This window comes from Urocampus carinirostris, chromosome 7 (assembly GCF_059441175.1).
Source record: "Urocampus carinirostris isolate Australia breed hairy pipefish chromosome 7, RoL_Ucar_1.0, whole genome shotgun sequence".
NCBI classification, from domain to species: domain Eukaryota; kingdom Metazoa; phylum Chordata; class Actinopteri; order Syngnathiformes; family Syngnathidae; genus Urocampus; species Urocampus carinirostris.
Genome location: NC_142355.1, coordinates 28,689,718 through 28,707,177, shown reverse-complemented (window position 1 = coordinate 28,707,177; position 17,460 = coordinate 28,689,718). Strand labels below are relative to the sequence as shown.

Below are 17,460 nucleotides of genomic sequence, written 5' to 3'. Positions count from 1 at the left end.
AAATGCACTTGTGAAGAGACGCCGTAATTTTGCAATGGATGCAAAAATTGCCAAAACTGATTGATAGAAAAAAAAAACACCATTCGAACTTCTAACTGCGTCATGCCGATTACATTTTCTGCTTAAGTCCCATTTTATTGACTGTGTGAATGCTAAGGTTTAGGCAGTTCTTTAACACAATACCTAAAATGTTTATTTTACAATTCTCATATTGCACGTTGAATTATTTACTTCGACATCTTGGTTGTCCGTCACCACTTTAGGTTTGAGGCAACTGGAAAAAAAAAATATTCTCACATTATTCTAATCGTATTTGTTGAATAAGCATGCATTTCTTATACAGGCGTGATCATAAATTGATTGACGACCATTCTGTAATGGCAGCAAGTCCAAAACAAAATTAAGTCAACGCAAACTTCCTGCCAGAAAAACCATTAACATTTGGCTTAGGGATAATTGCATTACGGATTTTGTCTGTAAGAGCAAACTGAAGAGGCAAAACATTAGCGGCGAGACTTCGCTCAATGATTCCGTCCTCTGTGTTTTAGCAGAGATCGGTTACGCAATGTTTTCCACCATTAAAGCAATTCCCCCGGGTCTCAAAATAACATTGTCTTGTCAAAATCAACAACGTTTAAGAATTACAGAACACTTAACATGAATTGTGACGTGCTGGTTGAAAACACTGAACTTGCACGGCACTGAAATGTCTTTGAATTGCCAAGAATATCTTTTGTTACCATGACACCTGTGATGGAACTCGGTCAATAGTGTGTAAACTTTGGCCCGAGGACCACATATGACCCTTCATACTTTTAATCCGGCCTCCCAAACGTATATGGTTAGAATATCATGATATTATTTACATTGCCTTGCAAAAGTATTAGTCCCCCAAGAACTTTTTGACATATTGCCATATTTTCTAAGAATCAACAACATGTGAGGCACAAAAATGAAAAGAAATAAAATGTATTCAACATTTTATATTGTGCTAAAAAATAGAAATGAAATAAAAGTAGGAATGGCAAAAATATTTTCCCCTTTTGAGTTAATGCTTTGTACAACCTTTTTTGCTTCAATCACAGCCATAAGGCTTTTTGGGTATGTTTGTATAAACAAAAATATTTCCCCATTCTTCCTTAAAAAATTCGTCTAGATTCTTAAGGTTTGACCTGAGGTCTTTACTTTGGCTTGGTCATTTTGACTTCTTTATATTGTTAGTATTAAACCATTCTGTTGTAGATAAGTTCAGGGTTCTTGTTTCTCAAGGAGAGGCTAAATTATATACACTATCCCTTTAAGATACTCATTGCCCTTTTTTTGATTAAAATTTGTAAATACTATAAAAATATTTGGAACATTTTCATGAAAGCATCCCCTCTGCATTAAAAGCTCTTTGAAATGTATAAACCCACCCCCCAAATATCTTCCGGTGGACTCCACGTGACCTTCTCAAATGCCCAAAAGTGGAATTTACATTTTGTATTTCCACCCTCACGTCTTTCATCCCGAGCCAGCAAAAACAGTGACACGCATTAGGAATCTCATCACCGTGGAAAAAAAACACAGATACCGATAAATTTAGCTTCCTCTTTAAGAGTTGTGTTTCTGGAGGAGAATCCTTGCAGTGTGAAATATAGTAGGGAGGAAGGATGTAGATGATATATAGTAAAATTCTTAGATGTGTTGTTTTAAAAATATTACACAAAGTAGGGTGTCACTCAGTAAAGTGTGGACCTCTTAGGAAAAATATATTTGTTTATTTATTGCATATTTTTCATTTGTCTTGTTAGCAACCAGACTAGTACCTGTGTTAGGGAGAATTCTAGACATCTACTGTATGCACAATACCCTGCAAAAAAGGGGGAGTTCTATTCAAAGTATCAATTAATCTTTCTATATAGAACTATTAGTCTCTTTCCGTTCAGTTTTGCATTTGAAATGCCTATTTTTCTGCCATTTTGGTACTTTAAGAAAATCCAAAATTGTTACATTTATTCAATTGTATTTATAAAAGCAGACAAATGTATGCAGTACATTGTGACACGTAACTGTAAAATATATATTTAATGCTTTGACTAGATCTTAAAAATACATATGAATAAAGACTTGATTAATTGATTTTGGATTGGAAAATCTATAAGAATGATTTTTCTGAATTACAAAAGTAGTAATATAAAATAAAATGTTCCATTTTTTTCATATTTTTATTGTTTAAATATGAATATATTTCCGCAACACTGCAATGAGTCAAATTCAAAATTAAGTACTTTTTTTGTAAAATAATTACAATAATATATAGAAAAATAAGAACAATAAGAATCTATTTTCAATAACTTATTATTGTCACTGAGAACAAAACCACAATTTAATTTTTTTTTAATGACTTAAGGAAACCCATTTACCCGTGATTTTGTTTTTTGTATTTGTTGTATTGCTGAAGATTAGATTTTTTTCACCCAGCCCACTGGCACCCCACCCCAACGATCTCATATGAGGTCTGAAAGTTCTTTATTTATTTAGGTTTGGCCTTACGTTTGAAGAGTGCCAGACAACATGCCCGCAGGCACGCAACCGAATCCCGATCTGTATCCAAGAGACAAAAACACAGTCAGGTCGTGACAGACGACACCTAGCTGTCAATCATCGGCAACAAGGAAGTTCTTAAAAAAACGTCTTGTGGTTTAGTAAAGCAGCCTTTACCCAAAAACGTATCCAAAAAACGTCAATGTTTATTCCAGAAGGCATTTAATATGACACCTGAGAACATCAATTTTGTTCAATTTGAAGACTTGTTAACAAAGAACTGAGCCCAGCAGTTGCTGAAAAGAACTCATTCAAAGATATTGGCGTGTCGCTTTCAGGCAGTTTTACCGAAACTGTCCAGTCAGGTCAAGTCACATTTATTTGTATAGCCCTTAATCACAAAATGTCTGAAAGGACTGCCGAGGTTACAATTACACCAACCCCTGATCTTAAACCAACATGTGGGCAAGGAAAAACTCAAAACCTCAGCTCGAGGAACATATGAAACCTTGTGAAGGGGCCTCACAAGTAGTAATCCCCCTTCCATGATGACTAGGGTTCAATAGATTTAGCACTGGCTAACAGTGCACAAAACATAGTAAACATCAATAAAAGAAAAAAATCGGTAATACCGGTATGTTGAAATTTGTCCAGAAAGTGCATGACAGCAAGAATGCCGCAAGCCTGTAAAATAGTCCAAAAAAGTCCCTGACAGCAAGGAAACATCAAGCTTGTAAACATCCATCCATCCATTATCTGCACCGCTTATCCTCAGTAGGGTTGCGAGGCTAACATGCAAACTCCACACGGTAGCTTGAGTAGAACCTCCACACTTTTCGGGCTGCGCGCTAACCACCCGCCGCGGTGCCGCCTGACTGAAATACAGTGTAATAAAAAAGTGTAAATAAAAATAAAACACAGGTCTTGCTGCCTGTGTACTGAATGCATGATCACATAGCGCATTTTTTTTTTTTTTCGTTTCAGACTGCTGAAATGGTCCACCAAAAATGAACTGCCCTGTGTGGCCGCAATGCAATATCCTTAGTCGACTATTGCTGAGAGTCGCGGCCAAGAGAGTAAATTTGTAACGTGCATGGCGGCTCTTTTTAAACTGTTCTGCCTTAAATGAACAACACCCATGTGTCCCCAATCCATTATCCCTGGTCACCTATTTCTGCGACCAGAAGAAAGCAGAGTGCAGTTTTGTCGGGCCTGGTGGCTTTTGTTTTGCTGTTATGTCTGCCAGAAAGTGAACTACATATGTGTCAGCCATCTATTATCCAAGATCACTGATAGAGCGCACTTTTGTCGGGGCCCTTTAAAATGCATGCACAGTTTGGACCACGACGCATTATCCCTGGTTGCTGAGAGCTCGGGCGGGCAAAGCGCTTTTTCTTTTTTTGGGGGTTTTGGGTTTCTGATGGGTGCCGTTGTGGCCTGCCTAAAATAACGAGCATTGTTTTGGCCACGATCAAATATGCTCAATCGACTATCGCTGATATCTCTGGCCGGCATAGCGCTTTTTTTTATTCTAGGTGCTAAAGCAAGCTAATCCCACAGCAAAAATCTTACAGTCCATAAATAGTGGATGCAACAGTTGTATCCGTCCATGCGTAGCGTAAGTCTATTTTTCTGGCCAGCCACGTATAGCCCACCATGTAAACAGACTGGACGCATGCAGCTCACTTTTGGAGCAATGTCATTTTTGTGCTTGTCCCCTAATCAGATTGCTCGCAATTGGCATGTATAAGGGGTAAATCGTTTGTCACTTGTCATGTAAACGATTCAATAGTATTGCTCCAATCAGAACCCAAGGAACGGGATCGGTTTAAGACTGCTGGCTCTCTTAAAGTGAAGCAGAAACTAAACCAGAAAAATGAATTAATAGAATAAAATCCAAGATGCAGCAATTTTTCTAAGGTCGATTCGCAATAAGGCAGGGAACACTGTATTGACAAAAACATCAAATGTTTTGGAACCAATCATATGTTGCTCTGTGCATCGCTATCAAATATATAATCTTGTTTTAAAAAAAACAAGTTTCTTGCCTAAAGGGATATTTTTCTTTAAATGTTATTATTATTGATGTTTCCCAGCATCCTGCAGTGTTTCCACTAGCTTCACATATTCCCACATTTAGACGTCCCTGGAAAAATCTGTTTCTCTGTTAGATGATTGGGATTCCTCTGCTCGGACATCCTTTGCCTCAGGCCGCTGTTTCAGAAGCCCCCACCCACATGGTCTGCCACTAAGCAAGTCCTTCACCCTCGTAAGACCCTGTAGCTTAACAAGCAACGCTTGTTACACTTTACTACATGTGCAGGACGACCCCTATGTGTTTGTTTGTCATAAATATTGTTAAGTTGCATGCAATTACAGAGGACAAAAGGGCTTTATAAAGATTAGATGACATGTTAACACATTTGGGTACTAAAAACCTAAATACTTCGATGTTAAAACACTTACATTTGTATGTATAAGAATATAAAAATCAATTATTTAATTTGTTAAAATTTTCCTCAAAAGACTCCTGCTTCAGATAACAAAATGGCTAATTTTCTGAATCGGTTAAGTGGCTTAAAACGCACTTCTATTCTATAGTATATGAATAACGCATAATTCATGTTGACAATGTCTGTGTATTATTTGTTATTGCAACATCCATTGCAGCCTGGTCATCCTGGAAGGGGGATTACCTTATATGCGGTCCCTTCTCAAGGTTTCTTCATTCACTTCATGTTGAGGTTTTGAGTTTTCCGTTGCCCTCATGTAGGTTTTAGATCAGGGGATGGTGTAATAATAGTCTGTGGTTTGCAATAATCTGTGGTCTGTTTAGCCCTTTGAGACTGTGATTAAGGGCTATACAAATCAGATTCAGATTCAGATTCAGATCTACTTTATTGTCATTCTAGTACACGTGTATACAGAACGAAATGTCGATGCATCTGACCCCCACAGTTTCCTTGAATGTACAGATATAAATAATGTTGTATTGTATTTTGGCTACGTATAGTATTTTACCATAGTGCCGATAGTGCAAGAAGAGTAGCTAACCAGATGCGCAAAATGGGCAGTCAGGTTAACAAGTCAGGTACACAGTAACATTAACACTGTAACAATAACGCTGTAATTACAATAGTGCAGAGAGCAATGTGCAAGGAGTGGCAAGCTATAAAAAAAACTGCCAGTAGTGCAAAAGTCAGATTAGCAGCCGTTTAGATTTAAGTTAACTATATGTTAGATTGACCATTTAACAGTCTAATGGCCAGGGGGACTAGACTATTGTGGAGCCTGGTGGTCCTGCACCGCACACTGCAGTACCTCTTCCCAGAGGCTAGCAGAGTGAACAGTCCATGATGGGGGTGAGAGGGGTCCCCGGTAATGTTTTTAGCATGGGATAGGCAGTGCTTCTGGCCAATGTCCTGAATGGAGGGAAGTGTAGTCCCGATTATTTTCTCTGCTGTCCTCGTTACCCTCCTCACACTACCCCAGTCGGTAGCGCTGCAGCCTCCACACCACACAGAGATACAGCTGGTCAGGATACTCTCTATGGTGCCCCTGTAGAATGTAATGAGGGAGGGTGGGGGCAGGTGGGCTCTCCTCATCCTCCGCAGGAAGTACAGGTAAACTTGACTTGACTTTTAGTACTTCATATTATGATGAATTCTGTCCAAAAATTTTGGTTTTGTTTTAGAAAACTTGTTTTAGGGGCAATTTATTTTTCACGGTGATAAGAAAATAATTTGATGTTCATTGCTGGCGATGACGGCGGCGCAGTGGTTAGCGCATGTGCGGCACAGTTCTGAGGTCGTGAGATCAAACCTCCTGTGTGGAGTTTGCATGTTCTCCCCGTGCTTGCGTGGGTTTCCTCCGGGCACTCCGGTTTCCTCCCACATTCCTAAAACATGCATGTCAGGTTAATTGGCCGGTCCAAATTGTCTCTAGGTGAGCAAATTTTCTGTCCCTGTGTGCCCTGCAACTGGCTGGCAACCAGTTCAAGATGTCCCCTGCCCACTGCCCAGAGATAGCTGAGATGGGCTCCAGCACCCCCGCGACACTACTGAGGATAAGCGGTGCAGATAATGGATGGATGGATGGATGCTTACAATGAAGAATGTGGTCCTCAGGGTTCCTACAACTTCTTGAAATTCCTAAAAATGCTTGCATTTTAAAGTATTTTCAAAGATGGAAAAGTGCTTGAATTTTGGGTGAAGTGCTTCTAAATGCTTGATATTGTTACCTTGTTTCACAACAAGTCTGCTTTAAATAGGCATTATTTGTATGGCATTGTCCTATGATGCGTCATTGCCCCCTACGGTCGAGCCTAAGATTACAGGTGATTGTTACAATTTAACAGGGCACTATGAAATATGTGTTAGTGCAAGGATTACGTCCCAATTATAGAAATTTATTGTAGACCATGCAAAAAGATTATGGTAGCGTTTCCCATTGGTAAATTATAATAGGAAGATCTTCCTGTCACTGAAACTATAATTTACAAAATACCCTTATTGAATGATTTTGAAACGATATCATCTCCTCTGCTCAAAAGTTTAAGGACATTTCGTTGTGTCAATCCCGTGCTACTTTATTACTTACTTAAGTTATTTCAACAAAAAAGAATACAGTATTTTCTTCCAAAAATGCATTGATTAAAATTAGAGAACACTTTCAAGTGCCTCCCACCAGTGTTCCCTCTAAGCTGCGCGCGTGCGCAATTGCACATTCTCAGCGCACAAGAAAATCTAGCCAGCGCACAAGGGTCCTAAACGGCTCTTCAGGTTGTTTTCGCTTCTTTAATCTCAACATGACCAAATATTATGTAAAATGATGCACAAAATGACTTAAAGGAAGGGGGTAATAGAACAAAAATGAAAAAAATACCAAAATGAAAAAGAAATGAAAAGCTGAGAAAAAAGGAAGAAAAAAAAGAAGGAAACATTTAGAAAAAAGCCAGAAAAAAAGAAAAGAAAGAAATGTAGGAAAAAAGTAAATAGAGAACAAAAAGAAAAAAAGTAACAGGTCAGAAAAAATAAACACAATGAGATTTTTTTAAAGGAATTTTTGAAAAAAGTAGAAAAAAAGTTTGTGTTGCATTCAAATAATTTCCAATTATATCAAGTGAATCTTGTTTCCAACATTGTACTTCCACTAAAAAATGTGATTACAGTTCTGTATCTTACAACCGACTAAATAAGCCCCCAAAAATGTTAATATTATGCGACAAAATATATCAGGAAATAGAAAGAAATGGATATCTTGTGAAAGAATTGTAAGAAAAAACGACGTTTGTGGGCCGTACAACCATTGCAATAGTACATGAGTTAATTCGTTCAAAAGAGAAAAAAACTTTTGCATTGCTGGAAACTCAGCAAAATGTAACTTGATGTCAAGTTTTGGACATGTTTGATAAATAATTATCTTGCCACACTTGGGATTACGGTTGCTCACTGTTGTTTCAAGCGTTGCTCACCGACTTTGTGTGAATGCTCGGACCCATGGAAAATTAGAGGGAACATTGACTCCAACATGGCGGCGCATGGATACATGCTTGCGGCTCGTTGTCCAGCTAATCTTCTATTTATTGCCGTTCTCTTGCCTTTTTTGCTTTCACTTTTGGACACATGTGTGGCCAAAAACACTTACAGTAGGGACGAACTTATTCGGTTGGGTGGGCGTCTAAATTTCGACTTTTCGGGCACTTTTTATAACGCCTATGATATACCGAGCGGACTTCAAAGAGACCCGGCATCCTTGTGGACAGCTATTCCTCTTAATAAACGACGGCGGCGGCCCCGTAAAGAAAGGAAACAGAAGCGTGGTTGCCGTGCAGGTAGATGTGTGAAGCGTGTGAAGTCCAAGCAGCAAGATGGACGCGAGGATGTAACTAATTCCACCATTCATTCCTCGCCGGACAACCGACGCTTTAAACTCAGCGCTCACGAACGGCCACAACGCCGGGAGCTTTTGAAGATCTCGACAAAGACTACAAAGAGTTCAGCTAAGTCAAATGATTCAGCAAAGCTGAAATTTGGTCTGTTAAATATTAGATCGCTTGCTCCAAAAGCTTTACTTGTTGATAACATTATTCGTGATTATAAACTTAACTGTATGGGTCTTTGTGAAACGTGGTTACGCCCGGATGAGCACTTAGCGCTAAATTATGCCTCTCCCCCAGACTACGAGAGTAGTCATATAGCACGCACGCTGAAAAGGGGTGGTGGTGTTGCGCTAATCTCTGAAAAATCGCTCAAATTTAATACACGTACCTCTAATAATTACAAAACGTTTGAGGCTCTTGTGATGCGGTCCCCTCAATTGTCAATTGATGTAATAACTATCTATCGTGCACCTGGGCCATACACAACTTTCTTAGACGAATTTGCTGAACTTTTGTCTGAACTAGTAACCTATGCAGACAAAATTATAATTATGGGAGACTTTAACATTCATATGAACTCCCCACACAGTTCACTTACTATTGCGTTTAGTTCTCTAATTGATGCATTTGGTTTTACTCAACTGGTTGACTTGCCAACCCATAAAAATGGGAACACGCTAGACTTGATTCTGACTCGAGGAGTTTTAACCTCAAACATTATGGTGCTACCATGTACTACTGTTATCTCTGATCATTATTTAGTGACATTTGAGGTGCTAACTAAATGTAGAGTTAATAAAGCTGAGGGATTTAGCGGACGCAATATAAGCACTGGCACAGTTTCTGAGCTCTTTGAACTCCTTCCTGGAGCAGTTGCGTCCTTTCCTAAATACAATGGCTCGATTGACTCACTCATGAATGAGTTCAATACCACCCTGACTAGTGTGCTGGATTCAATAGCGCCCATAACACTAAAATCACGTCCTAAAAGACGCACACCTTGGTTTACTGATGAAACTAGAACCCTTAAAAAAGAATGCAGGAAATGGGAGAGAAAATGGCGCGCTACCAAGCTTGAGGTTTTCCATCAAACCTGGTGTGACAGCTTGTTAAAGTATAAAGCGGCCCTTGCCTCTGCAAAATCGGCCTACCTTTCGAAGGTGATTGCGTCTCAAAAGAACAACCCCAAAGCCCTTTTTGACACTGTAGCATCGCTTACAAGGCAACAGCCTATCGCAGACAGCTCGACACACTCTGCTCAGGAGTTAATGGTCTTCTTCACTAAGAAGATTCAATGCATACAGGAAGAAATTGCAAAAGATATTGTTAGTACCACACGTATTAACGGACTGAAATTTACAGATGCACGACAGGGTGGCTGCCCTGGGAAAATGGCCGGTTTTAGTGAACTGTCACTTGATGATCTCAAACAAGTGGTGAATGCGGCCAAACCGACAACTTGCCAGTTCGACCCGCTCCCAGGTTCACTTATTAAAAGTCTTTTTAGCGTCCTTGGGCCTTCAGTTCTAAATATTATAAATACATCACTCTCCTCAGGTGTAGTTCCAGCAGCTTTTAAGTCCGCCGTTATTAAACCCACACTGAAACGACCCAACCTTGATCCAGAAATATTAAGTAATTACAGACCTGTGTCAAACCTACCTTTCCTCTCTAAAGTACTCGAAAGAGTAGTGGCACAGCAGCTGAATGCTTTCATATCGGAGAATAACCTTTTTGAATCCATGCAATCAGGATTCAGGGCTAACCACTCTACTGAGACAGCTCTGATCAAGGTAACAAATGATCTCCTAATGTCAATGGATTCTGGCGCTTCATCACTTTTGCTGCTGCTGGATCTTAGTGCTGCTTTTGACACAGTGCGCCACAATATCCTACTAGAACGGTTGGAAAAATGGATTGGTCTCTCAGGAGCTGTCCTCTCGTGGTTCAAATCCTACCTCTCAGATAGGACGCACTGTGTTAAATATGGTGAAACGACATCTGAGCCCTTTAATGTTACCTGCGGTGTTCCGCAGGGTTCAGTGCTCGGCCCCCTACTTTTCAACATTTACATGCTTCCATTAGGTGATATTATTCGCAAGTACAATATCAGCTTCCATTGCTACGCAGACGACACTCAACTATATCTTCCGTTGGAGGAATCTTCCACACTAAACTTCGGAAATTTGGAGGCCTGTCTCACTGAGATAAAAGAGTGGATGTCACTCAATTTCTTGCGTCTTAACTCTGAAAAGACCGAAATGTTAGTCATTGGTCCTTCTAAATGCCGGGACTTATTCTCAAAAACTGCTGTGAACATTGACAAATGTCACATCACACAGAGTGACTCAGTTAAAAATTTAGGTGTCATATTTGACCCTGATCTATCCTTTGAGATGCATGTAAAGCAAATCCTTTGAGATGCATGTAAAGCAAATTACTAGAACTGCCTTCTTCCATCTTCGCAACATTGCTAAAATCCGTTCAATACCGTCTCAGTCTGATGCGGAAACAATAATTCATGCATTTGTTACCTCCCGTCTCGATTACTGCAATGCACTACTCTCCGGTCTCCCGAAGTCCAGAATCAAGTCTCTTCAGCTAGTACAAAATGCCGCAGCGAGGCTTTTAACCAGGACAAAAAAGTACGATCACATAACACCGATTTTGGCTAACCTGCATTGGCTCCCAGTTAGCCAAAGATGTGACTTCAAAGTTCTCTTAGTATTGTACAAAATCATACATGGACTTGCTCCCTCTTATCTCTCAGATCTGATCTGCCACTATGTCCCGGTCCGAAGCCTACGATCTGAGAGTGCTGGTCTTCTGATGATCCCGAGAGCAAAGAAGTCTTCTGCTGGTTCGAGAGCGTTCTCCATCCGGGCACCGGTGCTGTGGAATGCTCTTCCCCCTGAGATTCGATCTGCAACCTCAGTGGAAATGTTTAAATCTAAACTTAAAACTCACTTCTACTCCATTGCATACGAATAACCTACTCCTCTTGTCGGTTGAAAATAGTTTGTGTAATATAGTGTAACAATCTGTGAAGCCCTTTGAGACTCTTCGTGATTTAGGGCTATACAAATAAAAATGACTTGACTTGACTCCCACCTAATAGTGCTGTTTTAGCACATGGTGTTATTTTCCTTGTTTATATGTCAACCCCTATTTAACTGACTTTCATACTGCATTTCAGAGCATCTGGACTGAAGGCCCACACTGTAGTGAATAAACTTCTCATTACCAAAAAATTAAAAAAGCTAGACTGAGCTTTACCGAGGAGTATGTGTGCACAGAGGACAACTGGTCCTGAATTCAGTGATAAGAGTAAATTTAATTTATTTGGTTGTGATGGGAATCATTATGTTAGGTGACACATTAGAGAAGAACTAAATCCAAATTGTGTAATGGTAATGGTGTAATCGTAACCTGTGCAGTCATTTGAGATGTTTAAAGATTAAGGGTCATACAAATAAATTTGACTTGACTTAAAAAAGTCAGTGCAAGGTGGCGGAGCAAGTGTCATGAGCATGTTTTCTGCAAGAGGAGTTGGGCCTCTTGTACAGCTGCTTGGCAGAGTGAATGTAAATGTGTGTCAGAACCTTCCTCAACAGCGCATGGTTCCTTACTTGCGTTCATCACCCAATCAGCCTGCAGTCCCCATGCAGGACAATGCTCCGTGTCACAGAGCAAAACAGGTAAAGAATTTCCTTGAAGGTGAAAACATTAAATGACATGGCCTGCCCCAAGTCCAGATCTCAACCCAATAGACAACCTTTAAAAAAATCTTTGGTGACAAAGTTATGGTCAAGGAACCCACTACAATTACCAAACTGTGGAGGTGGCTGGAAGGACAATTGACCAAAATCACACCAGAACAGTGTAAGACTAATGCAATCCTGTGGCCGCATATGTGCTGAAGTCATTCACAACAGAAGCCTGTCCACTTCTCACAAATTGCTGACAGTTGGAACCTTCAGATTTTTTTCCCATGTCATTGTTGTTCTCTAATTTTGATCAGTGTGTTCTCTCGTTTTAATCAGTGCCTTTTCTGAAACATATTTTTTTGAATGTAATGCCTTTATTCAATTTGTAGAAGAAGTTGTAGAAGCATGGTATAGGCACAACAAAATGTCCTTAAACTGAAGATAGTATTATTTCGAAATAACGTCATGATTACCAATTTGAAACACCTGTGCCCGCTCCTTTGGCGCCAACTGCTTCGGTCTCTGATTAGGTCACTGAACCTATGTATACCCACCCCTATCTGTCCCCTTTTGTCAGTCCGTCTGCGAACCTCAGTTAACACTAGGCATGCCTTTTTTCTACCCTGACTTCCACCTGTTTTTACTCCCGTCTGTCCCCCCGCTTTGACCTCTTTTTGTCCCTGACCATGTCTACTCTCCTTTCCTGGCCTACTACTCGCTTCCGACCCCGACCACGTTTCCGACACCACCATCGCTCGTCATGGAAGATCCACTTCCGTGTTCAGAGCGACCTGCTTCCCGCGTCCAGCAATCACCGGATCGTGGGCGCAACCCTTTCATTTTCTTACAATAAAACTTGTGAGAAAACGCAACGCAAGTGGGTCCTGTCTACGTTCTGGTCCTGACAAATAATTCAATTTTTTACAAGTTGTTCTCCAATTTTGCTATCCATTGTATATGGGGAGAGATTTGTCTCAAAGATATTTTGATCAGATCCACAAATATATTTGCAGTTTACTCAAGATCTACGAATACTAGATGGTAGTGTGCCCGCTTTGAGACTGGGAGGTCGCTGGTTCGCGCCTCGGCCGAGACATACCTAATTGGTAAAATGGCGGCGCCCTCTGTTGGCTGCGGCTGCATCGGCTCGCTACAACGGGTCAGGTGTATCGACATTTCGTTCTGTGTAAATTGTTACAAAGAATGACAATACAAAGGAAATTATTATTATTATTATTATTATTAAATACAAGATGAAAAATGGCATATGAAAATCATAAATATATTTGTGGATCTGCAAAACACACGATTTACACCGGATTTCTATTTTTGATAGTACTGTTTTGAAAGTCCTTAAAAAAATGCTGTAATTTGACCATGAAAAAGGTGTACAAACCCCGGGTTCTATTTTGTCTATTGACATTGTTTACCTGCAAAGAAGATTGATTAAGATGCTCGGGTTGGGTTATTTCGACTGTAATTGCACACTGTTGTTCGTTATTTTGACTATTATTGTGCACTGTTTACATCATTGTCACTATTTGCCAAACATCTTGCTGTATTCCTCCCCTTTAGGGTTGATCTGCTTTTTGTAACCTAGGATATTTTGGGGAAGAACCTTTAGAACAGGCTTGATTTTTACAACATGGGTTTTTTTTTTTGGTCCTCTCCTGTTCTTGCAAGTTAAAAATGTAATTGATTTATTCTCTCTTTATTTTAAGTTTTTATTAAACTATAAACTCACCACTTGAGTTGTTTTCCAAGATAGATAAAAACAATTTATCTTGTCAGATGCGCTCTACAAGCAACAGTATCCAGTCTGAAGATGATCGATGGGACGGAAGCAGACGTTCTCCAGAAAAGCCTGCCAGTTGCTAGGCTGATCGACTCTTCATTAGAGGGTCTCCTTGGCTTGATTCGGATGCAACTTGAGCAATTTGAAGATTTTCAGCAACAGCATGCCAAGCAGCTCAGGTAAATACTAAACTATTCTTCTGTCAAAGTAGATGCAAAGACGAGATACGACATGAGTCAATTCTGTGGAACACAGCTAGAAATTGCCATACACCGGGGATTGAAACATTTCGTTGTTAGCTAATGCATATATACATTCAAATGAAAAATTTAATTTTATTTACCTTTAGTGTGACGTAACCTACTGGTACAGTGAAGTAGCAGGTGAATGCATGGGGAGGGGGGCTTGAGGTGCCAGATCAAAATGAAAAAAAGATTTTTAGACTTGGATTGCCTCCTTATTCTTAAAAATTGTCCCTAATGTCAATTGGATACGACCCTGCAACTTGGCAAGAGTGGCGATTTGTGTGCCTTCTTCATATCAATCAATCTGAAATTTTATAGAGACAGCAATTATAACGGTGAAACTAGGGATGGTGATGATGATGATAACAAGGGTGATTCTTATTATGAAGTCACTGTGCATCCACAGAACCTATGTAATTATGTATATTTGTGAGGTATTTGTTATATGTAAATACACGGGAGACCTGGCGGTAAGACACAATTATTAAGGAAGTCTTAAGGGTATGATTAAATAACCATATCCTTCTTCCTATTCCTTTTCGGACAAGTTACGTTAAAACTTTTTTTTTTTTTTGACTTGTTGTTTTGTTTTTGTTTTTCTCATGTTCGAAATAAAGTTTCATTTAGTCACTCAATCATCGCAAGCTTTGTTTGCACGCATATCGTGTTTTTGCTTCTCCCTAAATAAAAGAATCTTGGTATTGTATAACCTAGTCGCAAAGTCTTCACGATGCACGTGGATTCTGAACTGAATGGTGAAAAAGGCATTGTGGGAGGTAGTTCAGCCAATAGAATACACAGTATATTTGGAGTATGGTGTGACGAAAACCGATAGCTGACCAGCCATTTCTTTATGATGTCGACCAACAGCTGACAGGCATCTTATAAACGCAACACTAAATATGCACCAAGTGTACAAGTTTTTGGGCGTACAGAATAATTCTTATGTCTCTCATACATCCGTGAAAATGCCTTAACGAGCCGCCCGACCCCATTTTCATAAATTGAAAACGTCATTAGGCGAGGACGCCGTAACCAAGGGGTCTTTTATATTAATTTTGTCACTGACTCCACCAGGCAATTAAAAAACACAGCAGACAACAGTGGCACATAGGACACCTTATCCTTTTAACCTCGTTCTTTGAGAGCCACGAGTCGGCCAGGAATGCAGGGCTACCTTTTTGTTATGTCTGATGCACAGGGTGTAGCGAGCCTTAAGACAACGTTCATCTATTTTCACAAGTTGCCGGCCCGCGGTGCTTTTCGGACCACCAGGGCTTCAAAAAAACGCCGGTCAACTTTCCACTCGTCTCCTTGACCCGTCCAAATTACGCCGCACAAAAGATGAAAAGTGGCATCGGCGACTCCCACAGGTCACGCCGAGGACTGCTATGGCTTGAGGGAAGCCCGGTGTTGTCCGGCCCTGACAACGTGCCCTCTACTTCCCTCTGGCCGGCGGACAATGAGCCGGTTTGTGGTCTTTGCGGAGAACATCGTTGCCATTTAACCCCTGGCCTGACCCCCGTGTCACAGCCAGGCCCAGACGAGAGCGAGCGCGCTGCCCACTCGGCCGTCCAGTAAAGCTAGAGGAACCATGGGGTCTGGCGGGGGTACGATTTCACAACTTTTCCCGACAGGATGCATGATGAAAGAGATTGCGGACTATATTGTGGAATATCATCCTTACCTTGCAATTTCTGTGTTAGCAAACCCGTTGCAAAGTGATCCAATATGTCGAGTTTGCACAACAACGACGTGTAAAACTAGAAGGCGAAAGGTTCACAAAGAGGCTGTTCTTGAGAAAATTAGACCGGGGCTCTTAGATGTTCGTGTATTTGTAGGTGATGTGACCAATCACATAATTTAGTGTACCTATGAAATTTGACAGAAATTCATTGTTAGAGTATTGAAATGTGTCATATTGCATATAGTCGCAATTGTTTGAGTTTTACAGTTATCTTTTAAATCATATCAATATGTTAATCAAGTTAACCATTGAGTGGTAATTTTTGCACCTTATGATTATCCATGGGCAGCACGGCAATGTAGTGGTTAGTGCGTGTGTGGCACAGTTCTGAGGTCATGAGATCGAACCTTCCTGTGTGGAGTTTGCATGTTCTCCCCGTGCTTGCGTGGGTCTCTGGGCACTCCGGTTTCCTCCCACATTCCAAAAACATGCATGTCAGGTTAATTGGCCAGTCCAAATTGTCCCTAGGTGTGAATGAGCAAGTTAGTTTTCTTTCTCTGTGTGCCCTGCGACTGGCTGGCAACCAGTTCAGGCTGACCCCTGCCCACTGCCCGAAGATAGCTGGGATGGGCTCCAGCACCCCCCGTGAGCTTACTGAGGATAAGCGGTGCGGATGATGAATGGTTATCCATCTACCTAAATGTCCTTATGTAATTTTTTGTTTTATTCCCTTGTTGTTACAATATATATTCATTATACAGTTGCAACATTCTTATCCAACCACCTGCAGGATTCACTTTGGACAAAAGACTGGTGTGTAGGTGTTGCTTTGAGAGTTTTCCACTAACTTACAGTTGTGATCAAACATTTACATACACTTGTGAAGAGCATAGTGTCATGGCTCTCTTGAGTTTCCAGTTATTTCTACAACTCTGATTTTTCTCTGGTAGAACAGAAGTCACCTGCTGTAGTCGCTCATAATCACTCACAAGAAGTTGGAGGCCATGCTATGAAGCTCATTTCACTGACACAGTCATCAAAACTTATAATTCTTGTTGCTGCATGTATATTTTTGATTGAGAAGATGTGATCACTTTTTCTGTTAACCCATAATAAATTCAGAAAAGAACCCAACCTCAGGAATGTTTTTTGTGACAAAGAACTGTTCCAATCACTCTATCAGAGAAAAATCAGAGTTGAAGAAATAACTGGAAAGTCAAGAGAGCCATGAAATTATGTTCTTCACAAGTGTATGTCAACTTTTGACCACAACTGTATGTGTTCCGGCAGCACGGCGGGGCAGTGGTTAGCGCGTGTGCGGCACAGTTCTGAGGTCATGAGATCGAACCTCCTGTTTGGAGTTTGCATGTTCTCCCCGTGCTTGCGTGGGTTTCCTCTGGGCACTCCGGTTTCCTTCCACATTCCAAAAACATGCATGTTAGGTTAATTGGCCGGGCCAAATTGTCTCTAGGTGAGCAAATTTTCTGTCCCTGTGTGCCCTGCAACAGGCTGGCAACCAGTTCAGGGTGTCCCCTGCCCACTGCCCGAAGATAGCTGGGATGGGCTCCAGCCCCCCTGCGACCCATCTGAGGATAAGCTGTGCAGATAATGGATGGATG

At 40.6% G+C, this 17,460-nt stretch overlaps 1 protein-coding gene across 1 annotated transcript in view; it reads left to right on the top strand.

Moving 5' to 3' along the window:
- Window positions 1-17,460, top strand: part of lrriq1 (leucine-rich repeats and IQ motif containing 1) — a 58,045-nt gene that overhangs the window by 13,245 nt on the left and 27,340 nt on the right. Inside the window, exon 14 of the mRNA XM_088339343.1 lies at window positions 13,906-14,088. Coding sequence (XP_088195469.1) covers window positions 13,906-14,088 — 183 coding nt within the window. The remainder of the gene's footprint in view (window positions 1-13,905; window positions 14,089-17,460) is intronic.